The sequence below is a fragment of the Pyrgilauda ruficollis genome, unplaced genomic scaffold, assembly GCF_017590135.1.
Source record: "Pyrgilauda ruficollis isolate IOZ18807 unplaced genomic scaffold, ASM1759013v1 scaffold6, whole genome shotgun sequence".
Taxonomy (NCBI): domain Eukaryota; kingdom Metazoa; phylum Chordata; class Aves; order Passeriformes; family Passeridae; genus Pyrgilauda; species Pyrgilauda ruficollis.
Genome location: NW_024527710.1, coordinates 964,592 through 989,867, shown reverse-complemented (window position 1 = coordinate 989,867; position 25,276 = coordinate 964,592). Strand labels below are relative to the sequence as shown.

The 25,276-nt window shown below is 37.8% G+C and overlaps 1 protein-coding gene across 9 annotated transcripts; it reads right to left on the bottom strand.

Moving 5' to 3' along the window:
• Window positions 1–519: 519 nt before the first annotated feature.
• Window positions 520–25,263, bottom strand: FRRS1 (ferric chelate reductase 1). Of its 9 annotated transcripts, XM_041483584.1 has the most exons (19): window positions 25,046–25,263; window positions 24,191–24,384; window positions 16,942–17,030; window positions 14,990–15,141; window positions 12,255–12,450; window positions 11,890–12,026; window positions 11,423–11,517; window positions 10,636–10,786; window positions 9,626–9,805; window positions 8,655–8,753; window positions 7,996–8,143; window positions 7,471–7,587; window positions 6,569–6,684; window positions 6,217–6,303; window positions 5,207–5,304; window positions 4,980–5,038; window positions 4,204–4,347; window positions 3,071–3,132; window positions 520–2,965 (listed from the first exon to the last, which is right to left on the bottom strand). In XM_041483584.1, the coding sequence occupies exons 5-19, from the start codon at window positions 12,448–12,450 to the stop codon at window positions 2,873–2,875; spliced, it is 1,782 nt and encodes a 593-aa protein (XP_041339518.1). In that variant the 5' UTR covers window positions 14,990–15,141; window positions 16,942–17,030; window positions 24,191–24,384; window positions 25,046–25,263; the 3' UTR covers window positions 520–2,872. The 9 variants fall into 9 exon arrangements, with proteins under 9 accessions (XP_041339518.1, XP_041339516.1, XP_041339520.1 ...); XM_041483582.1 differs by lacking the exon at window positions 16,942–17,030; XM_041483586.1 differs by lacking the exon at window positions 24,191–24,384.
• Window positions 25,264–25,276: the final 13 nt, after the last annotated feature.

Genomic DNA, 25,276 nt, shown 5'->3' with positions numbered 1-25,276 from the left:
TTTTGACAAAACAGAAAACAATGTAGCACTCAGTGTAAGAAGGAGAATTTAAATACACCTTCCCTGGATTGTGCTGCAGCCTGAAATGTCAACTAACTTAAAGCAAAACAAAGTAGCTGTGAACTCTATTACATTTGCACCAAGTAATTTTTGTTCAAAGCACAGGCAAAGAATACGATTTGTAGCTAAGCCAAGAGCAGATAACGAGTATTTGGAGGCTGCACCTAAAAAAATCAAAACAGTAAACTACTTGTGAGACTAATCACAAATGTCTTCCTGTCATCTGTTTTCCTGCCAATATCAAACCCTTCCAGAGATTTTTTTCAAAGAAGTACACAAAAAACTTTGGAAGATATTGGAATACAATGACATATTATTTCCTCTTACTAGTTATGCAGGAAAAGGGCAGGAGTGGTGGTGTGAACATAAACTATGTAAAATAAGCAAGTCTTTCAATCAATTAAGTTACAATACTGTACATAAGGCTCCCATAAGAAACTAGACAATACTGCAAGCAGTGGGAAGAAAAAAATTATCCAGAACAACAGAAAATTTTGCCAATTTAAAAGTTGTATTAGATGTGGAACAAGGAAACTTTTTTTCTTCTTGAGGAAAAGAAACTGCTTTAAAAAGTGAAACTTTTTTTAACATTCAGTTTCAATAATAGTTTCTCCAGGAAGGATTTACATAGCTGTAATTTATAAAACAACATTTACAAAAACCAGACAATCGATTTTGCTACTAGGCAAGACTTTTCTAGTTTCCTTTTGACAGCATTTTCACATTACTAAAAGGGACAAGAACTTTTATTGCGATATTTACATTCATGTTTTAAACCCCATGTTCATTGTCACATGTAAAGGAAACAACCCTCAGTACAACTATGATAGAATCTGGCATTAACCTTAACTTAAAAAGCCAATAATCATGTCTAGGTTGAGTGATTTTTCTACATTAAATTCACAGTAGATTAAAGAGTCCCACAAAACTTTAGCACTATATGAGCCTGAGATTCCCAGGCTTTTTGAGATCAGACTTCTCTAAAAAAAACCTCACACCCACCCAGTTGGCCCCATGCTTCTTGTCCTTCAGCCTGGGTTGTGACTCATTTCTTCGTAGCCCCCCTTTCCCACCCTGCACATGACTTTCCTAAGGGAGATGATTCAACTTGGACACACTTGCAGTCAGCTGCTGCTGACAAAGGGATTAATCCCAGCTCCATACATGTCCTTATGGCTAAATCAGATATCTGAGCAGCCAAAAAAGATCACTGACAAAAAAAAAAAAAAAAAAAAAAAAAAAACAAACATGTAGCTTCCTGAGTATTACCTGTCCATGCAACAGGCTGCACCACAGACTTGGCAAGGTGGAAGAAGAGGCAGAACCAGACAGCTTTGGTAACTGAGCAGAACCACCACCTGGTCCACACCTACAAGTGTTTTAGAGCTGGCCACACTTGTAGAGATGTTGCTGTAAAAGTCTATGCCAAGTCAGGCCTCACTACTCATTATTCTGTCCAATACTCCCAAAACCTTCATTCCCAGCTAGCTTAGTATGCCTAGCTGAAAAACATATCTTGAATTGCTACAACTAAAAAATTATACTTTTCAGTAAGAAAAATGAAGATGTGTGGGAGCAAGCTGTTCAGAGCCACAAAATACAACTGCAAAGCATATTAAGGTTTCATTTCCAAAATGCCATTTCAAGAGTATCCTTCCATACTTAAGCAAACCATGAACCAAAAATGTGAAACAATATAGTCTCTTTTTAGTCTCTGTACCTAGTTCATGTATTTGGAGAAACCTTGTGTTGACTAAAATATTGCCCGCCAATATTCTTTCAGAATAGAGTTGTTATAGAATTCTTATAGTTCTGTCTTCTAGGGATGCCAGCTCAAAGGACTCTCACTTAACATTAACAGAAGCTGCTTTTCCTAAAGTGTCAACCTAGTTCGCAACTTACATTTTGCTCAATAGCACAAATACAACTGCAACATTCCAGAGCAAGTATTTTCACTTCCATTAAAGCGACAGTTGGCATAAATCCATCTTATTCACACAGTTAAGTAACTCAGAAGGCTCAAGCAACCAAAGACAGTAAAACAGAAATCCATAAACACAGCTAGGTTCTTCCTTGGATAAGTTACTATTGGCTTTAATGCATTTATGTTGCAAACATGTTTTCTCTTTATGATTTAGAAGCACCAAGAGGGATGAGACAGAGTAGTATTTTGAGTGAGGCAAATGGTGGTTTTACTAAAGGACTGAAGTTCTTAAAATCCTGTGCTTGTGTAAGTACACTGCTCAGAGCAAACAGTGCTTTCTGCATTTTACTTTTATCTATTTAGTTCATTCATCAACCTGCATTTGTGACAATCTTTCACTAAGTGTCAAGGTTTTTTTAGTTGGGGGTTTCTTTATGTACAAAACTGTCAAGAGCAGGAAGCTGGCATATCACATATTAGAACACAGTAAAGTGGACAGATTAATCTGGACCAGTCATCTCTTACCAGTTCACAAAAGGCTTAGGGAAATGACTACCCAAATACAATTTTTGGCATATCTTCTCAGTCTTCTTTTCACCTATAAGCTTCAATCAAGTAAACTAGTGTGCTTAAAAAAATAGAGATTTCATTCCTTACTCAAGCAAAGGTCCCCATTAAAGTCCCATCAGAAGACAGATTTTGTAGGACTGCAGGATTTCTCTCTAGATTTGAATTCCAGATGTCCCTAACACTGAGCATGACATACATGTGCTGTTCTTCTTCAATTACATCTTCAGGACCATTTTGAGAAAAAAGTTGTATAAAAAGTATTCCTTGCAGATTTTTCAACTGCACAGTATTTTGTCACAAAATTCTCAAATACTTATTTCATACTTGGTTGATTGCTATCAGGAAGGCAACAAGGAATACTATATTTCCACAGACATAGATGGTTAACACAATCTGTTTAAACAGACGACCCTGCAAGAAAAGGGGAAGAAAAGTCATCAAGCAGTCAGTCTTTTTATTGGTTTAAACAAAGAATCATTCCATTTCACAGTACTCAGTTACCAAATTGTGACTCACCTCTGCTTCTGCAGATGTAAGTGACTGCAGTATCTGTACTCTGTCATCTTCTATCACTTCAACTGTTCATGGGAAGAAAAACAGCAGTCAAGTCTGCCCTTAAGAGGAAGGGGGTTTCATTTTTATACTGCAGAAGTCTTACACAGCATCAAATCTGAAAAGGACTTGGGATTTTCATTTGACATTTCCTGACCTGTTACTATCACGCTCACAGCACAAATGAAAAATTATACTGGCGCTGACCTACAAAATGTAAATTCTGAACACTGAAGTCAAAAAACATTTTGTCTTTTGCTAGACTAAATAATCAAAACACTGAGTTTTGAGCTAACACCTTTTTCTTTTATATTTTAAGATAACTGGATTTCATAAGAAGTATTTTCATTAGCCAGCATAAGAACGCTCATTGTCCAAACATTCCAGGTTAATTTTCCCTATTTCTAGGAAGTAATTACTGCAGTTAAATTTAAATTCACATCTTTTATAATCACTCCTTCTCCACATGCCACCTTACACGGACCCCTTATTAATCATACTTCTTCAGTTCTGCAGCTGTCTCGTCTCAGCCTTAGACCCAGGTCATTCACATGTGCAATCATCTCCTCTCTGTGACACCAGCCAGTAAAGACAATAATTTCTAATGAATTTACTACCCCTCTCTTCCCTAGACATATTGGAGTCAGGATTTCATATTCCTTCCCCAGTCAGTCAAAATGACAAGCATTCAAGATTGCTCCTGCAATAATTTCCAATAATTTAAATGCAGATTAAATCTACATTAATTAATCTGAACTTAACATACCCACGTGGGATCAAAATTATGGCAAAAATTAATAGAGTCTCAGAAAATATTTACACATTTCAGTCTGCACATTTTAGCCCCCTATGAACTGCGGTTTAAAAAATGAGAAGCTACTACTTAAAATGGCACAAACCCCACTCTTCTAGAAGACTTTTGTCTTAAAGACTGGCTTTCTTCCATATTCATTAGTCTACAGAAGATTTGACACTACTGAAGAGTTACCTCCTTTCAGCTTCCGTGTTAGAGGCCAAAGAACACCTCCTGAAATTCAACCCACACTGGTTTGATTCTCAGCAAGCAAGGAGACAGCAGGAGTTTTGCTGGTTTGTACCTTTACGAACGAGACAGTAGCTGTGTATTTCCAGAAGAACATCAGTACCAACATGCCAAGCTACAAAGCCAATCATTGCATAGGTGTCCCACGGGTCTGGCAGGTCAAGTGCTGGCAGATCCATTCCCAAGAACATAGTCACAACTATTCAGTAAAAACAAGATAAAAAAACCAATAAGAACGTTATGCCAGTGTACTTTAAAAATTCTCTCAATGCTTTTTAAATAGATTTCCCATGAATTACCTAAAACTGCTTGAGGAACAAGGTTAAATGAGTTCACACAGCTGGAGGTTGTTGAGGGTTTTTGTGGGGGAGATCAGTGGTTGTTTTGGGCCTTTTTGGTAGTCACCAGTCACCACAATATTAGTGGTTAAGGTTGCTGTGGAAGCTTGCCTCTATTATTAGAATTAAACCCAGCTTCTGGATCTGTAAGTGAAATTCCTGTCTCCCATTCAATAACATTGAACTATGCTACTGTAAGAACACCATTCTCGTATCTTCCAAGAGAAAACGAAATTATGAAGATAAAGGACAGGTCCTCATTACAGAGGAATTTCAGATTTGTAATTCCTTTGGTTTTAAAGTCACTTTTTTCTAAGTTGTATCAAATGGCCCCTTAAAACTCACAAAAAAGATGGCCAAGAAAAAGGATCTTCAGACATGTCTGGACTAGATATACATAGATGCTTTAAATGAACAACAGCCCAGACAAAGGGCAAAGTTCTAAAGTTTCTTCTTTAAATCAGTTAAGTGGGAGTTAGTTACTTCTACTCACCAGCTAATATTCTAGCTGTTGTACCAGTACTCCAGTGAAACCAGTTAAACAGTTGCCTCCTATAAAACAATGAAACACATTTTATTGATTACACCACTGGGGGAAGGGGTCAGAAATCAAAGAACATCTTCTACTTTCAAACTGTAAAAACTTTCCATTGTACAAGAATGTTTATAGAAACAGTCACATTTCATTCCTGTGGCTGTAATTTAATGAGTCAGTTGTACCTTGGCGCGTGACGAGATGGTCTGAAGCCTGCCATGAGTGGTTGAAAGATTGTCAAAGCCATCACTGCACAGCCAAGATAAGGATGAAAACCTGCTTGCTAAAGAGAGGACATTTTTCTTAAATATCATATCTATATAAACAGAAAGAAAAGACACCAAAAAGTTGCAAATTTTCCTTGTTCTTGTATTAATAAGTTACAATGGAGCAGCACTGGCAGAGGCAACAGGACACAATAAGCTGCCCTGCAGCCAGATGGAGATTGCTTGCCTTGGTAGCAGACACGCTGGTATGTCTGCTCAGGGCTTGCCCCACATTTTTGCTATATTGAGAAATTCTACCAGCTGAAGAGCAGACTAACATGACTATAGAAACCATAGTCCAAGCTCTCCAGCCTCAATCCTGTGTCTCCAGGATAGGCCTATTTTATAACTCCTCCCAGCACTGGTCTTCTCTTTCACATGAAACGTTTTATTCAATTTCCCTAGCTCACACCTGTGACCATATTCTTCCACCTTAAATTCAGATACTCTCTAGACTTTCCAACTTTTCATGTGACTTCGCATCAAACAGAATACAGGCGACAGCAACAGGCATAAAATCTCTATCCAGCTACTGCTCCAGACTAAGCTTATCACTCACTGTTATGCCCAAATTGACAAAGACACTTCTTCCCAGCAGGTTTACCATGCTAATGTCAGCCATCACATCCTTACTCCCCTCCCAAGATCATATTCTCTAAGAAAACAGTAAGACCAAAATAGTACATAAAGAAACTGTGAGCAAAGAAGTTATTTGAAAGAAAAAGGAAGGAAGGAAAACACTGATTTTTTTCAGCTGTAGTTTAAAGGAGACAAAATTCCTCTTCTGGGTTACCAGAATTTGAACTCAGCCTACTTAAGAACAGTTTTCACAGAAAATTGGTTAGAAATAGTCATAATAGCTGGCAGTGGACTCGTTCATTCATTTAGTGCCACCCTTACCTTTCACCTAACAAAAAGTACACACTTACTTGGCTCCAACCTCCTCGGTACACAAAAGGCAACACAAAAGAAATGCTTGTAAGCATGACTGTGGTCAACATAAGCATACGATGCACCTAGAAAAGTTAAGTTTGGTTTTAGAAACTCTACACTTAATAAATCATTAAAAGACATTACAGTTAAAAGACTTACAGTTAAAATATATTCTTAATCCCCACTTAAGACAACCTTTACTAGTAAAGTAGGTGAACTTGTGCTTTTTAATTTAAAATATTAAACAAAGATTTAAATCATACCATTTTTAGTCTATTTATTGGTTTATAATTCTGCTTGCAATAATACTAGAAAATACAGCTGGAGATATGTGGAGATTTTGCCCACCTGAAACCACAACTCCTTTCCAAGTAGGAATGAATGAGACCAGACAGGTTTGAAGAATCGTGCAACAATAACACCAATACTAACTGTGGTAATCCAAGCAACAAACATTAGTGCTCCTGAAAATAGAAAAAGGTAAATGATAGGTAACAAGGTAACAAGTTAAATGATAGGTAACTTAAGTGCACGTGAATACAACTTCCAAGACTATGTAAATTTTTAGTCCATGTGCACATGGGTAAAATTTACCAATAATTAAAAACATATCACCTGGCTCAGGCTACTGTTTTATAGCCTTTATCTTGCTGGAGAACAGAAATATCCATGCAAAAGAGAATCGTACTTTTCCCACACAACACAACAGAGCAGCTCTGGCTACTGCACATTTCACACATGCTAATACACTTTGTACATACTGGAGAGAGAAACCATTCTATCACCAACTCAGACATCAGAGGATGAAAGATGACATTGCTAAAATCTGTGTGACAAAGAGCAAGTGGCAGTTCAATTATGGACCTGCATTAAAGTCCAGCAGTGTGGGAGAAAAAAATTCCCATTAACTTCAGTGACTCCAGACTGCCAGTTGAGTGGTTTCTCATTTCAAATAGAACTAAACCAAAAATGCAACTACAACAACTTCAAATAGAGACAAAGAGATAAACAAGTCCCACTTTTAAATTTAAGGGAAAAGGCAAGGGTGGACTCATTTTCCTGGGAAAAAACAACTGTTCAACACTGTTCTTGAAATGAAAAATTAGGAACTTTACTTGCCAGTAGATTCTAGATCTCGCTAACCAACAGAATATACAACACAAATGCCAGAAAGACAAGAGGAAATACCAATAACCCTGCAGTCTCAGCAACTCTAGAACTGGGAGACAAAACTAGAAAATGCAGCTTACCATGAGCCTTGATAAGCCGCGGGGCCCGGGAACCTCCGATATCCTGAGGAAGGCCTGTGACATTGTACAGTCCATTGGTGACCAGGGGCTGACGATGATGTTTGTATATGAGTCCACCTGAGCAGTGACAAAGTGATTTATTTCTCACTAATGAAAGCCACTGCACTTGTGTGCCCATTCCTCATTCATGAATTCGAGCCCTGTTGTGACTACTGCACATAATCATACAAGCTAGCACACAATAATATAAGAACCTAACATCATCTAAGCCATTCTGCACACTTACTGTGCAAAACACAACTAACCCAGCTATGGAAAATACAACACATATATGAGTAAATTTGCAGTAACTTCCACAAGCAAACCCATGATCCAGAAAAGCAGTAAAGGTGATTGAATTAAAGGCCTCAAGCTTGGAAACCTTAGTTCAGAGACCAATTCTCACCTAAGCCATATTTTCCAGAAGGATTACTAACTTATTTGGAGCTGTTAAAAGAAAAGCAACCATATGTAAGTCAAATTTACCTTCACTAGCTTCCCCATCTGCCAGAAAGATGTAGTAACTGGTATCCAGATTAAATCTCCCTTTATAAGCAGGAAGACGAATCCTCCTTCTGAAAGAACATTGAAGAATACCATCCGCAAGCCTCCACGACACATCTTCAAGGGCATTCTGTAAAACAGGAGATACTTAACACCCAGTGTTTTCACTGGCTGAGTAAGTGGCTTAAAAGTAACCCTGCAAAAGACAAGAGTGTCACTGATATATAAAGAAAAAAATGTAAAATTATTCAGGGAAGGGGGATTCCTTCTGAATTGGTATGCAAAAGGTATGTCAATAAGTCAACATAGCAACTTAGGGTTTGAACTCATCACTAATTTCTACAGCCTACAGCAATGTTTAACTCAGGACCACTTGCAGTTCTAGCAAAGGGACAGACTAATAATAGGGACGAAGCTCCTAAAAAGACTAAGCTTCCATCACATGGCTATCTTTACAAATTAAATTTAGACTTCCAAAGTTAACACTTACTAGGAAGTAAGAGCCCAACCAATCTCACCTCAGAGAATTATGGATCCACCTCAGTATTTACACCTGCTGTGCAAAACAAAAGCACAAAGCAGCAGCATGCCTTACGTCAAAGCTACACCTGTGAAAGTGCCTGAGCTGTTTTAAAACATACCTCTGAATCCAAGAGAGGATGACTTCGCTCCTTCAGATGGGCAGTGCTCACATGAATGCGGTGATCCGCATTAACACACAGATAAGCATCATCACCACCCTGCAGAGATGAAAAGAAAAATATCTATAGCTCAATAAAAACCACTGGCAGTCTCCAAAAGGTCTTTGATTTAATATAGGCAGCAAGACCTGAGAGATTTTTGTAGTTATCAAGCTGTTATTCCCCATTTTTCAAGCACATCAGTATTATTCCTGAGGAACCACATTAAGTCAAAGAGATGACACATAGAAAGAGACATTATGATTCACACTCCCCTCCCAGAGTAACAACCATATTATCAGAAGTTTCTTTAATAATTTAAAATTTATCAAATTGACTAGACAAGACAGAGATGGATGTTGGAGCTATTTAAAAATCCACTTCAGTTACAAGATCTTTTCCTGCACAGCTGCAAAAAAAGTGTTGTTAAGAACCAAATGTTCCTGCACTAGGGAGATGAATATAAACAGCATCTTCTTTGTGCAACAAGTAGCTTATGCATTACCCATTTGTCAACAGCATCATCCCTTTACTTGGACATAAGTCAGAAAGAAGTATCTTTCAATATTTTTAAGAATGTTTGTATAAGAGTACATTCAAGGATCAAATGCAAATGATTTTCTGAATAACAACTCAGTTTCTGAGAGGTAAGATTTTTTGGATAGGAAAATAGAGATTGATTTCACCAGGAATTTCCGTCAGACAGGCTGAATTCTGCCACAAGAGATATCTATAGGAAAATTCTACTGCAGCTATTCAATCCTGAGCTAAAAGTGGATATGCACCTGTAAGAAACAACCTGTGTTTTAGCACTATGGGAGACCCACAAGTTTGTGTGACATCTGACAGTATTTCCATTTTCCATATGCATTTCCATTCAAACATTACTAACAGCACAAAAGCAACTACAGAAAATAAAATAGAACACTCACCATCCACTGGTCATAGGAAAATGCAAATGCTAAATATCCTTCACTTGGACCACTCATTTCAATAAAAACTGAACTCTCCTCTTGTTGGAAGGATAGAAAAAAACATGAAGCACTCCCAGGATCACAGTTTGTAGGGTTCCTAATGCAGAATTTCATAATTCCACAACCTGATGCACTAAACTAAACAATGAAACAAACAAACAAATTGTGAGCAATGAGAGTTTCCACTCTCTTCCTCCTTTTTACCCATGGTAGAAAAAAGCATACATGGAACAACATCATCTGTGTCTGCACACCAATATCTTAACCCATGTCTACAGTTACCCTAGGACTACTAAGTAAATTGATGGTGAACTCCAAGCTAAATTTGAGTTGAGTTTTCACTTTAAAGGCATTACAATAGAATAACTTTGAAAACTCAGCAAGAACGTCAGAAAAAAAAAAATCTCCCTCTGGTCTAATATTTGGAGAGGTAGTATCAGCTGTAAGATGAGAAAGAAAATAACGGTACTACAGCTTTATGCTTGCTTTTTAAAGCAGAAACTCCACTGATATACATGGAGAAAATACATTGATTATAAGGCACAGTTATCCTGGATCAAATAGCAATGCTTGCTCAATCCATTCAAGACTCAGTAACAAAAGTCAGTAACACAGATGAACTCAGAGAGGAAAGCTTCTGAGCCTGCAGATGCTAAATAGGAAGTTATTAGTCAAGACCAGATTAAGTCTTTTCCCATCTCTCATGAGAAGTATGCATAATATTTTCTGATCATTAATTTATAAATATTCAGTTAATCTTCTCACCTGTATGCAGCATGAGAACATTTGACCCTGCAAAGTTCAGGCAACTCATCTAAAGGTAGCTGTCATGTTCTTAGCCTTAGATATCAAAGTTACTCATCCATCATCTCTCCTTTTCTGTTAACAGGCTGTATCAATGTCATCTCATTCAATTCCATTCATCACAAGCATTAAAGATAGCCTGATTTAGCTTCATCATTACTTACTGGCTTTGATATGGAGGAAACTGGGTGTGAAGTTGACATAGCATCTGAAGTTGCATGCAAAGGTGGTGTCGGGGACAGCACATCAGGCTGAGAAACAATGGGACCTGGAATTTTTACCCAGAAAATCCTGTATTTCTTCACAACTGTGGCTCTTAAAAAACACAACACACACAGAGTAATTACTGTATAAATTTATACTTGGCTGCTACTTTAAAAAGGAAAAAAATCTACAGTTCACAGAAATTATTTGTAAAACCCTCATGTCTATGGAGACTTCTACCATTTTAGGGATTGAAGTAGAAAGTATCTTAAATCTCGGTAGAAAAAGAATTTTAAAACAACACCACATGCTACAGTGAATATAAGAAACATTCATGCCTATGGCATAGATAACTTCAGAGAAGAGTTGCATTGCTTTTATCCTGTAGTTCACAAAAAGCTAGCAGTGTTAACAGGAGGGTACACATATCATTTAGTTAGGTACAGCAAAGAGGAAGATTCTTAACAGTGTGTATTGCAGGTATGAGAAGTGAGAAGGTAGCTAGAAAGACTAAAGAAACCTATCTCCAAATCCCCTTACACTCTCCCTGGGAGGAAAAAAAAAGTAAAGGAAAGAAAAGGAAAAAAAAGTGTCTGCATTAACACAGACTCTGCAGCAAGTAAGGGATGTTGACTTTTCAGGTCATTGGCCCCAAGGGCTTTTCAGTTGCTGGACAATATTTGACACAGACAATGGTACAGGTTTGTCTTGTCTGCATTTTAATAAATTAGAATTAGGTTTACTTACAGAAACTGTACATGTTTTGGAGCATCTTCAGGAGCAATCCAATAAACTTTTATGTCTTTCTTTTTTGCTTTACTTGTGTGACTGACAGCTGAATTCTGAAAACACACATATATCAAGGTTTACACAGTGGATACACATTTTGTTACTTAATACAGTCAGCAGAGGCTGCAGCTAAATCCTACAGAAACACTGCACTACACCAGTGCAACTGGCTTTTCCCCAGTCACTCATGATCAGCTCAGGTGAGGTGTAGCACAGCAACTTACTCATACTAACAAAGGTCAAGACTAAAAGGAAGGACTTTCAATCCAGAAGACTCCAGCAATGAGCTAGAGGTCCCTGCAGCATTTATACAGAAATAGTGAGATTTTCTTTGTAAGGAAATGCTCCACTTTTTGACTACAAGATGAAGAGACAGAACAAGCTCCTCAGTGCCCACTGAATAATTGTAAAGAACTGGACTCTACCTTGGTACGACCACATGTCAGCAGCTGAGAATGTCTCCGGTCAGCTAACACAAAAGAACCAACTGCAGGGCTATCCAGGTGTTCTGCATCCCGGGCTTGTATGAAAAAACCTTCAAAATCTGGTCCAGAAAGATGAACTAAAGCAAGAAGAAGAGTAAGGAAGTTCAACTCTACTCCAGAGGAAGAAGGAAGTATTTCAACAATGACTAGCAGATACATATTTTACAAGTACTGAATGATGATTTATGGATTACCTAGAAATGATTCAACTGCTTAGATAAATCCAGTATAGAAAACTGAGGAAAGGCATACTATAATACAAAGAAACAATAAATTAAACTCTTCAGCTGTAACTGACACAATACCTTCTATGTTGTCCCCTGGTTTAAATTCAGTCCCATTCACTGTAATGGTGTGCTCAGGTGACAGCTGAGGAGAGCTACCATGACAAGGTACCATGCTAGTACAGGCTTCTCTTACTTTTCCATTTGGATAACCAACCACAGATGCATAGAGGCAAACAAACATCCAAACAGCAACAGCAAAACCAGGCAGCTCCATCTGTATAAAACAAAATTTACAGGCAATTAAACACAATAAATGTTTACATTATAGGTCGCCACTCCTTTAGAAATCAGTTGAATGGTAGAATACAAAACCATGTTCAAAAAAAGCATTCATGAGAAGACACCACTCCCAGCTTCTGAATAACTTCTGCTTCTGATAACTGCCAGGCATTGTTAGAATGTTCAGATACCATATTTCAGGCCATCTACAGGTTGTCAATGGATTCCTCTATCCACTGGATGGATTATTTCCCTCTATGCATTTTGACAGCACTTTTCTTTTAAAATGTCTTTTGCCAATCCCTCTCCTGTTCTCTCTCTCAAAAAAAAAAAATCAAGTTCCTTAAACATCTGCACAGGACAGACAGGTCTTAAAACATGCCTCACAGATATATAAAGGTCAACAGTATTGAGGAACTACACAGCTATCAAGTATCAAGCCCACTTTTATTAATCATAGCTTCATATTTTGCATCATTACAGACTGCCTTTTGTTTCCACAACCCGTGTCTATTTCCTCGCATATGACAAATAATTCCCCAGTAACAAGTTCTTCTTTCTGCAGGGAAACTAAAGTTGCCAAATGCCAGAAATAAATTTCATACATGCAAGAGTGAGAATTTGGTATGAAGATTTAGACAAAGAAAGATGTATGTTTGTTGCAGACAAGCACAAGACTTCTCCTTTGAACTCTCCCTTTTGGATATTGGGCCTCTAGACAATTAGTCAAACAATGAACTTGGCTTGTCACACTCTTGTCAAGGGAACAGCATGCATGAAAGACAAGGGATAGTAGGACTCCAGATCCTAAAACAGCTATATGAACCCCTAACCTCAGCTTTCATCATGCAATGTTTTGCCCCACCACACTACTGTTTTCATAAAAGCTGTAACAATTGTTTTGCTGCTCCAGTAGCATGCAGGGCTTACAGCTGTACTGTGGTTCACAGAACACCTTAGCCAACAAAAGAAAGCGTTTCCACATCCAAAAGGCCAGGAGAACAGAGAAACTTTCTTTCAATCCTTAGGCACCAGAAGTGAGTTATCAGCTCTGCTGGAACATAGACCAGGCAAGTTGGTCTGCCTTCTGGAAGGGCCATGCCCATTTTGCAGCAAGTGATAAGATGTATCAGGTTATGAAGTTCCCTGACAGCATGGATGGACATGAAGATAAGAAACACACAGCCATTTCAGACTGAACTCTCAACACCTAAAAAGCAGTCAAATGAAGACAAGGCACATCATCATCTTACACAATAGGAGGCATCAACATGAACTCTTCCAAAGTTCTCATACATGGAAATCCACAATTTCCAAGGCAATGATATATTTTTACTTCAACATATGAGCTCCTCAGCAACTTTACACCACTAAATAGAAGAAAATCAAAGGTAAGAGTGTGTTGAACAGTTAGGTTTCAAGAACTAGAAAACTCTAGTCTCTCTCAATACTCAACTCCTCCCAAATATTCAAGATAACATTACGATCATATCTTTAACTTCTAGTTCAAGTATTTCCTTCTAGTTCAAACACTTGTCCAGACTGTCAAAAGTTTACATCCAATTGATTTTTTACACATAAGTTAAAGGCACCTATAGAAAGATAAAAGGCCAAGGTTCAGCACAATTATATGTACCAGAGAAAATTTCAAAACAAGAGATAAGGCTGCATATCACAGAGACAAAAGAAAGGGTAGTATTCTGCTTTAAGCAGCAGAGGATGTGGTAGGGATGTAAAGGAAACAAGAAATAACCTTGTCAGATTTAACTGACTCAAAAGCTGGCAGAAGAAAAAGATTAAATAGAGATTAAAAGAATTTAAAAAAAAAAAAAACTGAAAAAGATTTGGATAAATGGAGAGCAGTAAGTTACTACCTCCTGCACTGAAAACAACTCCTCCAGTACCTGCAGATAGCCCTGGTAGCCTAATAGCTCATGAGCACAGTGCTCACATTCCAACTCAGGATTTCTTCATAGAACTGATCTTCTTTCAGCTGTTTAACTTCATTAGCTGCCTAGTGTGAAACCTAAAACTAACTTCAGAGAGGAAGAAGAGATGAGACAACAGTCAAGGCAAACATACTGCCAGCTCAAAGGTACAAAACTACCATTGACAGAAATTTCTCCTGAGCACCATCAGACAAGAGGGCGAACAAAAAAGGAAAGAACCACCTGAAGGGGAATAAGCTATATTAATATAAGGGGTGTATGACACATTCCTTTAGAAATAAACCCCTACAAAGGGAAAGTAGCCAGTGTTGCTGTCCAAGAGTCACCCTCCCTCTCAATTCATAAAAAGACCTTGGGTTGTCCTCTTCTACTTAGTTAAAGGTGGTCATATCATGACAGCTGGATTGAGCAAGGACAGAAAACATAGTCATAATAATTCCTTACTTTTAAAATATAAACACACACACCCCCCCATGCACACAAAAAATACACACCTCAGCATGGTGTTCTTTCTAGGAAAGAGAATTTCAAGGGCATATTTGTTTCAAAATTATTTTTTGTAACAGTTTGAGTGTAGGTACTTACCTTACAGCCAGTCCTTCTGTTACAGTGACAAAGCCTGAGTAAAACTGCTATAGGCTCTCCACTTGTAGTAAAACAATTTATATGACTTTGTAATATCTTCTATTTGGTTTGCATCTAACTGTATTAACCTTTACTGTATCCAGGAAGCTTGTCTGAGAAAAGAAACAGTACACACACAAAAAAGTAAGGTTTATAAGAGCATCTTTACTTCAGGCACATATTTTATACAGTTTCCCCACACTTCAGCTGCAATGCATGAAGCTGTAATGAAACACTGATCCTGCAGCTTCCTTTGCTTTTTCAGACACTTCCCCAGACCTCAAAGAGTTTCATACTAAGTAATTACTTAATTATCTTCTGGTGCAGTTAAGGGCAGGCAGGGGGAACCTAAACCAACTTTTGATACCTTCTTCCGCCAAGTATTAGTTGACATAAATTTGCAGCATGATTTTAAAACTCATTATACATTTATTCCCTATCAAAGAGATGTTTTATTTTAGAAGAAGAAGAAACAATTTTTAAAATATGGTAACTTTCTCTTTTTTCCATCTATTTCACCAAGAAGGATTTTGCCCTGTTCATTTGTTTGCTTTAATGAGTTTACTTGGGCAGCTGTTCTGCATAGAATCTTCATGGCCCTAACCTTGCAAACTTTTATCTATATGAAGAGGTAAAGTTGGAGACTGACCTAAAAAGACATAGTTAGTTATCCCAACAAGCAACTTCAACTACAGCATGAGCACATTTACTGTCACAGCTATCATAGAGCCATCTCCTATGCGCGTTAACAAAGAAACAAAATAAGAAACTAATATTTGCATAACAAGAAGCAAAAAAGGTACCAGAGGAACGTAGGTGGCATGGCTTCCAGATAAAATAAGCCATAGCTTACCTTGACTCATTAAGGCACACAGGTTTAGAAAGCAATTCAGAATTCTTGCATGAAAGGCAGCATCTACATGGTGCTCTAAAAACGCCAGCAGATTTTTCACTTCATACCTGCTGCAGATGTTCTGTTAAGCAAATACACTTTCCAAAGAGCTTGTAGCATCCACTTCGAGCACGCACTGACATCAGTTTAACCAAAGCACCACTACAAAGGCTCCAGCAGCTCCTCAGCCCCGCACGTCGCTGCCCCAGGGAGCCTCACTCTCCTCTCCAGCACTGCTGACGGGGAAAGCACAACCGAACCAGGCAGCGCTTTCACCTGCTCCAGCCTCCGCCGTGGCGGCGGCGCTTTTCTGGCTGCGGGGGCGGCCGCCCGCGGGGCGCGGAGAGCCCGGCCCGGGCGGGGCGGGGCGCGGAGCCGCGAACGCTCCGTGTGCTCGCCCCAGGTGCTGCTCGCCGGGAACCCCCACAGCCGGGGCTCTGGGAGGTCTGGATGGCCGACCTGGGTTAACAGCTACAGCTTTACTGAGGGATTGGCCTTGTCAAAGCTTGCAGAGCTCATTAGCGGTGCTGTTCGTGGGCCGAAAGGTGGTCACATATACAGGCTTGCAAAACCAGGCCTTTCTTATCAAGAAAGCAAATAAATACTGGCTGTAACTGGGGCTTCGCTGGCAGAAACTGCAATTGCTTACACAGGCTTCTCTGACTTCTGTATTGTCTAAATCCAAGTTCTCCATTGCTCACGAAGTGACACAAAAAGACCATTACTTAGTAATCCAACAGGAATTTTGCCTTCCCACAGCATAGAAATATTGTGTTTGTGTTAAAGAACACATTTATTGGAGAGTTATAGTGATTCAGTTACTTAGTAGTAGTTCTGAGCAGTTCTAGAGATCCTAGTACTATTAATTTCGTAATATTTTCTAAAAAATAATAACTATACTAAAATATGACAGACTACAAAATGCTTTTGTCAGTATTCACTCTTTTCTCAGTTTCCATGTACCCTGTGGTAACATATTAAAAATATATTTAACATGAAAACCAGTATAGGATTACTTTACCTTATCAGAAAAATTATTTGACTGTTACTTGTACTCTCTTGCTCATGGTAGTTACTGGGAAGCTGAGATCTCACTTCAGTGTTCAGTAACTGAAGAAACATAATGCATAAGCAACAGCTTGAAGTGAAAGTGAAATATGGCTATTTCCCCCTAGCTGGGGGGAAAAATAATTCAGTTTACAACTACATTCGTAAAGTTCTCATATATGAAAGAGTTTGATAAAATTGCAGGCCTAACTACATACATGCTTTATTACGTAACTGTGTGTTTTTAACTTATATAGATACAGTATTAGTATGACAAGTAATAACATAAATATATTTACAGTAAGAAAACTGGTGACCAGAGGGACCAGTGTTCTTGACAATATTTAGGTTCATAACTTTCACAGAGTACAGTGGAATTAATATACAAATATTTTAAGATATTATTAAATATTAAGATATTAATATACAAATATTTAAGATATTCTGTCAACTGGCTCATTGACAGAATGGGGTATATATGTCTGAAACATTGTAATATATATAAGTATATATGGAAGTAATTTCCTCACTAAGACTCACAAGGACAGATGAAAATGCAAGCTACAATTCTGTTGGTAATCAGAGTTTAAGAAGAAAAAAATCTTTTTTCTGTGAAAAGTAAAGAGGGTAAGGGAGGGAATACAGTTTTGCTTATCATTGTATAGCTTCTCTTATTTCCAAAGATGTTAGCTATTGCTAAAGAGCTGCAAAGCAAGAAAACCAAGATAACACCAAGAGAACCAGGGAGAAGAAAAACTAACCCTGTAACTACTGGTACAAGTCCCCATACTACTGCATGGGCAATCATCAGTCTGAAAGGGCTCTTTTCAAACACACCAGTCTCCTTTAAAAAATAGTAAAATCAATAGTTCTGCAGTCTTAATGAGAATGTTTCTATTAAAAGGTACTGCTTTCTAATTTGTTAAATGTCATATCCAGTATAAAGTAAATAGAACTCATTATGGTATATAAGCTACAAAAGTCCACAGCTGCATCTTCTTTGTAAAGTGTACTGCAACTGCTGTTATTGTGTTCATAACAAGTCTATATTTATTTCAAAGCAGATGTTCTACCTTAACCAAATGAGATAGAGGCATAGAGGGCTGGGGGTGCCTTTGAATCTTCCTGCAAGCCTGAAGAGATAAAGCTGTGTAACCTACTATTGACCTGTGTCAGAGGATGAGGACGTCGAGTGGCAAATGAATGGAACAACATCTAACATGAAAAGAAGCTGAGTTTTTTTGCATGGTTTATTATAGGCACTTAAGGAAGTAAGTGAAATCTTCTAATTTTGAAAGCAACAGGAATTTCATAGAGGAGACTTTATTCAAAGTATATAAAAGGGAATTTCTCTTGCTTAAGAACCAAGAAAGCAATTAAGTAAATATATATAATTTTGGAAATTAACTATTTTGCAGTCCAAGGTTTATTCTGATAGCTATTCTATTTTTTAAGCTCAAAGCTATAAGGAATACAATAACCCATTGAAGAGAGCCCATGTTACCATGTGAGTCCTTCTAATCAACTTTCCTCTTAGGTATTAAGCTTACTATTCAGCAAAACTGTGGCATTTTAGGTCAGACCTTGCTCAAGTTTCATATATGTGCATTGAGCTCCATGTTACTGGCAAGGTTATCACCATAAAACCTCACAGGAGTTCAAGTCAAGTGATGTGCAAAAAGGCCTCATCCCTACCAGATTGTTTTGATGATGGATAACTGGATCAAAGAATTTTTTGTTATTAGTGTTACCTATTTTGAAATACTGAAATGTGTTTGAAAAAGTGCACTGGAGTTGGCTAAATATATGCTGGATACTAGGCTTTCTCTGAAGAGAACAGTCCTGGCACCAATATGTACTCACCTCTCTTGCGTAAACTACACATAGGAAACCACGCATTTCAAGATTTTTCAAGCTTTCAGCATTTTCCAAGCTTTTCAGCATTATTGTCTTAGTTAAAGATTTATTAGGGAATTAATAACAATATTGTTATCTTACATATGAAGAATTCTTCCTACCAAATCAATTTGTATGTGGTGGGTTTTTTTCCTCCCAAAGTAAGGAGAATGTTGAGTCATTTAAACAATCCTGACCATCTAAAAGGAAATAAATTATTATAAAATCACAATATAGGATGAGATTTTTTTTCTCCATAGTTAATAATTTAGTTTCCCTTGAGCTTTGGCACTGTTTCATACTTACCTGATTTACCAACTTACTGTTAATTTACAAATTAGATTAAAGTATTCCCCTTATGTTCAGAAATGTTCTTCTACTGTATGCATTTTTTGATTCTTTACTAATCACGTTCATTTTAGAATTTTTTTATGTCACACATAAAATTTAGACTTGGAACCGTATTTAAATTGAAATACTTGTTTACCTAGAGGTAAAATGCATTTTACAGTTTTCAGTCAATGACTGTAACAAGCCACCTGGTGGCAGTAGCCAATCAGTCAAGTAAGATTTGCCAGGTGACTGCACAGAAACCCGCTTTGGTTCTGCATCTTTATTCTGACACAATAGCTGAAGTCCCTGACCCGCAGCTTTCCACCAAAATATGTATCCACTATGACTTAAGTAGATTTTGTTTTTTTAAATCTGACACTAAATATTTAAATTGGTTCCCTGATATCAATTTGAGACAGGACTGTATAGGTGTTATGAGAAAATGACACATAACCTGTCACTTTTCTGACATTCTCCACTTATACACACATAAATTGATAAAGGACTTCAGTAAAATCATTTCACCTCGTTCAAGTGATGGGGGTCAATGCTTTGTTTGATGCACACTATCAGGTTTTATCTGATTAAAGTACTGCATTAACCTTACTGAGTTTTCGGTATTTTCTGACCATTGCTATGATGATTTTTTAAATTATTAATTTCATTATATCAGCAAGATGCGATACGTTTTTATCGTTCTGCTTTACAGGGAGCAAAGAACTTGCTGGCAAAGGCATTGACCTGTAAGTGCTTCAGTGTAAGGCACTTTAGACCTGATTACAGAATTCGTAATGTCAAGCTAAGATTAATAGAAATCTTGTACAACGTTCTCTCACACAATCAGTTTCTTTGCCAGCCAATCTCAATTCCTCCTTTGCCCTTTGCCCCCACCCAGCTTTTTTTCTTCTGCCCTTTCACTTGGATTAGGAGCTAATTTTCCTACTCTTTTTCATCTCATCTCAGAAATCCTTTCTCAGACAACCCATTTCCATTTCTTCACCTTTTCTCAGCAGCTCCTAATTTGACTCCTTCATGGATTTAAATGCATTCTTTGTTCAGACCCAGCAAGTCTGTGGGTTTTGCAGTTGCTTTGGGTTCAAGCATATGCAGTCCTGCTGGAGAGATGATGCTCAGCACTGTCAGTTGTAGCAACATTCCAGTTAGTACATGCCCAGTGCCCCTGTGGGGGAACCATGGGGTTTGAGTACTCTCCATGGAAAGGGCTGCAGAGATTTTAGCTCTTACATAAGCAAGTCTCAACTAAAGGTTTGCAGAGATTTTCAAAAGCTAATAAACAGGTCAGACCATAACAGGGCTGGTAAAAAGTATAACCAACATTGTGAGCTGTGAGAAGAGTAAGGGAGAGAAGGTTGTTTTGTACCAGTTTTAAAGTCCCGTAAGCAGCAATCCTTGATTGATGAGCACAGGGGAATGTCAAGCAAGGTGTAAAAGGGACCCAGCCCAGAGAGGCTATGGAAAGCTGCCTCCTGCACAGTCAGGTTAGTACATGGTCACTTTGGAAGCCAGTACCTCCAAGGAAGTTCCAAACTTTCTCAGAAGCAAAATATCAAAGCTGTTCTATGTTACGAGACACTTTCCTCCAGCTGAAATTGAGACTCAGTGCTTCGTGCAGAGATAGGATACTCATAAAAACTGAACAGCAGCAGCAGTTTGTCCCAAAACACAACTAGGTTGTAATTCATAGGTTCTGGGTGTTCACATAGGAATCACTGTCCAGTAATGGGCAAACTACTCATCAGTAATCCTAAACTTAAATTTGTGGATGACCAAAAGACCTGATGATATCAATGAGACAAACACTAAGGAATTTTATTTTCTGGTAGCAGCATTTTGAGATGGTTCAACTGTAAATGTTTTTGTGGTCTAACTGCTGTACAGCAAAGGATTTGTCAGTCTGAATTCCAGCTTTGTAGCAGTCTAATGCAAACCACTCTTATATCATCCTCCTTGTTCTTCCTGCTCATCTTTAATATCTTTCAAAATAAATGCTTGTGGTAGTCATACATTTGGTGAAATATTTTCCTTCTGCAATATATTACCCTGTGTTAACCTGTTCACATTACCCTGGCTTGAATTCTGCCTGCACTGAAAGATTACAGAGCAGGACTACAGTTCCCAATATAAGCTTTCAGATAACTTAATGTAATTTTTTCTTTGCTTAAAAATCAGATGTCAAATATATAGAACAGAAAAGAAAAGTCAGTTGGTTACCATTTGAACTCAAAGGTAAGATTTAAGGAAAATATTAATTATATTCTCAGTATAGTTTGATATATTAGGAAGGAACATCATTAAGGAGATGGAGTGTGCAAGAGACACTCTGAATATTTATTTTTGAGGAGGAAATAGATCTGCTTGATAAGACATTGCTACAATACATTTAGGAATAGATCCACTGAAATCTTAAATCTCAGCATATCTCACTAGTGTTACATGGAACAATTCACAGGAAAACAGAAGTGGTTCAGCACACAGGTATGGTAAGTTCTCCTTCTACAAGAAAAATTGGCCCAGTTTATGTGAATCAATTTTACATTTAACTAAGTTAAATGGTACAAGAATATAATTCAGATAGTTTTGTTTGCCAAGTCCCCACATTTACAGATTATTAATATCAAACTAATGTGATGCTGTTAGCTAAAGCAAAGTCAAATGTATCTTAAGCACTTATGTGAAAAGCTACCTTTAATGACATTTTATATGGTCCTCTTTAAAGATATTTGCACTGAATTTTACAATTTTCTATTAAAAATTAAACTTGATTAAAAATTAACTTTCCATGGATCTTAGAGCATTGATTGTTTGAGGCCACACAGTAAGAGAATGGCCAAACTGGAATTGAAAACAAACCCAAAATGTTAATCTTTGAAAGGTCAAACACTTCCTTACATGAAAGGCCAGTAAGGACAAACTAAATAGGTTCATGTCCTGGCCTCTCCATCTCATATGATTTCTGACTGAAACAGACATTTTTATTCCAGCCTATCATTTATTCACTGCCCACCAGGTTATTACAAAAGCCATTTAGAAGGGACTTTTTAAAAAAAGCTATAGGTGATTACATCAATGTTCTCACTAATGTTTTCACTCAGTACTAGATTCTCATGTCCAAGAACGTATCCAAATTTCTGCTGAGCATGTAACTGCCTAAGAAAGCACTTGTTTTCAGTCACTGCATAGCAAAGATTTAACTTAGAAAAGACTGAAGTTTAACCAAACTGCAGAAATACAGTTTTAAAGAAAAGGAACTTTCTTTCAAGTTTGCATTTCTGGTTGAGAAATCCCCATTAGAAAACAGAAGACTCACTAGAATACAGAAGACTCAACACCTCTTAAGCTTCTTATTGTTGGAACAATAACACAGTGCTAATTTATGAATTTACAGAGCATGAGTGTAAAGCATTGAGAAAAAAATGCTCACTTTAAATTTTATAAAGTCTCATATTTCCTGTGTGCAGGCCAAAGGAATCTGCTGTTAATTTTAGTTAGATGTTCAGCTAAGTTCTGTCTGTACTAGTTGGCTTTTTCTGTTGTTATTCGGAACTATATTTCTGTTACTAAAAATAAAAAACTACTGTCACCATGTAAGTACTCCAAGTTTCCCTTCCCACACTGTGTTTTTACCCTTTAAAAGTACTTAGAGTACTTTTTACCCTTTAAAACAGGCATAAGCAGTATGACATTAGTGAGATATGACACCTAGTGAAAAGCTCCCCAAAGTGTACTGACACCACTACTAAGATAAGTGCTCTGTAACACTGTGTTCCAAAACAGGAGGAAAGAAAAGAGAACAATTAGGAAGGTTCTCTGAACTGAAGAATTCCAGTATGAGTAGATTTGAAACTGCTGCAAAATTATTTCCTGATGATTAATATTGATATGGTATGTACTCTTATTTTGAAGCAACGATTGATCATTCCCTGCTGCAGTATATCATAATCACACACAGAGAAACTGCAAACAAAATAAAATGGCACTGTGAAAATCACTCCTCAGATGCCAGTGCAGCAAGTGCTCAATTGGTGTTGGCTGTGTTCTAGACAAAAGTGCAATGCTCAAAGGTAACACTTGTGCATTCATGTTTTGCTGGCTTCCATACAGAGAAAAACTGCTCAATTTACATGTACTAAATGAATGGACCCAAAGTCTGTAAGGGATGGGCCAGCATAAGAGATGATGGTGATGGAGAAAGGATTAGAGAAGTCTGCGCTGCTCCTGATTACACTTCATCAAGAGACCTGCGACATTCATTATCTTTGAAGCAGGTTTTTTTTATATTGAATTGAAAGCCAATGAAATTATAATAAGTGATTATTAATATATAAATTATACAAATTATTAAGTGATTTCACAGTACCTAGGAAACTTTTTTTTGCTGTGTAGTGAATCAAGTCCTTTATTTACACTGTTGACATCTGGTTTAGCTACAGTCACAAATTATGTCAAAATAACTGTCTCAGGCTTGTTTTCATAATTATTTTTGTCCAAGACACTAGAAAAAAGTCTTTTTCATAAACCTGGTTCCATTTGAAAATCTGTCTCAATGCATAGTATGGAGGGAATGTGCCAATGCAAACCTAGTAAGGCTACGGTGAGTTTCGGTATGGAGTAAGAAAATCAAAAGAGACACATTTTAAAACTTTGTAACAGAAGAGAAATTGCTTTCAATAATGCCCATTTCGTTCCTATCTTGCTTTTGATGAAGTATTCGACATGCACTTTAGGATAACTATTGATGCAAAGGACTTGGCTACATAGGCATTATTTGCTCTCCCTCTCTTAGAGCTGCTCTCTGTGTAAGCAGCTCATGAAATTTTAAATCCCAGCCCATTTTCAGTATGTGACAGGACAACAGCAAGCCTGGAAAAGACACTTATGCAAGGCTCTGTGGCAGACCAACTGCAGTCACTTCAAGTTACTGAAGCTTGCAGAGGACCCTAGAAAAAAAGATGGTCCACATCTCATTCAGTTACCTCAGTTGGTTTTGTTCCTATGACTTCCATAACTGTTGAAGCTTCCTGTATTTCCCATTCCTATCATCTTCTTTTCTGGGACACATTCAATTCAGAGGAAACAGCCAGCATGCCAGGAGAGCCAGGGTTCTGGTAGGTACAAGTCTGTTCTGTATATGGACACAGGCCAGCAAGCTGAGTAAAGAATAAGGGGGCTGGAAAAAACAAGGACAGTGGAGAATTCTACTGGGCAGGAAATAGCCATGTGAAATAACTCAGATTGTAAGTACCACATCTGAATCATATCTGAATGAGCCTTGATGAGGTGAATCTTAAGGGAACTGCACTCACAGGGGTGCTTTTCCTTTTTGCCCCATTCTGTCCAGGAAACCTAATATATGTCAAGGGCATGCATACAAATTGACATAGTCACCTACACCGACATGAAAACCTTTCTCAACAATACCAAAAAACCTTAACTGTAATGAGGAACAAACAGATTTCTTGACATTTTCAGAGGGAGGAGCAAGTGAAAGAGAAAATAAAGGAGAAAAGCTACCAAATGATAAAAAAACCTTCAGTTTGAAATGAGTGGAAGTGTTTCCATGAATATCAAGACCTTTGGACTTTCCCTAAATGCACTGTAATTGGATAAATGCCCTGCAGTAAAATACACTTATAAGGGTATGCATGGGATGGCTGGAAGTAAATGGTTAACCCTAAATTGCTTTGCAGACTCCTTCCAATTCCACAAAATATATATTCCACCTTCAAGATGAAAAAAAGAAAAAAAAACAAACTCAGTATAACACAGTGACTGTAAATTGAGAAGCACTTTTTTAAAAACGTATTTCTAGGCAATAAAAATAGACTGACCTTCCAAAGCTGCAAGGCTGACCTTTACACTGGGGTGCAGTTAATGACTTCTGTCGTGAGAGGCCTGGAGCAATTGTTCCAGGTGTTCTGCAATACAAGGCAATGGTAAGGGCTGAATGGTGTCAGCACTTCGGATGATAGTATGCTGCAAAACAAGGCGGCGGGGGGTGTTGTTCTGGTGTTTGGGATTTTTTTAAAAACCATGCTACCTCTTGGTCAAAGACACTTCCA

Excerpts from the sequence above, each read along its gene's own strand:
- FRRS1 (XM_041483580.1), bottom strand. The coding sequence starts at position 13,753 with ATGTATGAGAACTTTGGAAGAGTTCATGTTGATGCCTCCTATTGT. Across the intron at positions 12,027-12,254 it reads ACCAGGGGACAACATAGAAG|TTCATCTTTCTGGACCAGAT; the intron begins GTATTGTGTCAG and ends TTCTTGCTTTAG. Across the intron at positions 6,304-6,568 it reads GAAAGGAGTTGTGGTTTCAG|GTGCATCGTATGCTTATGTT; the intron begins GTGGGCAAAATC and ends TAACTTTTCTAG.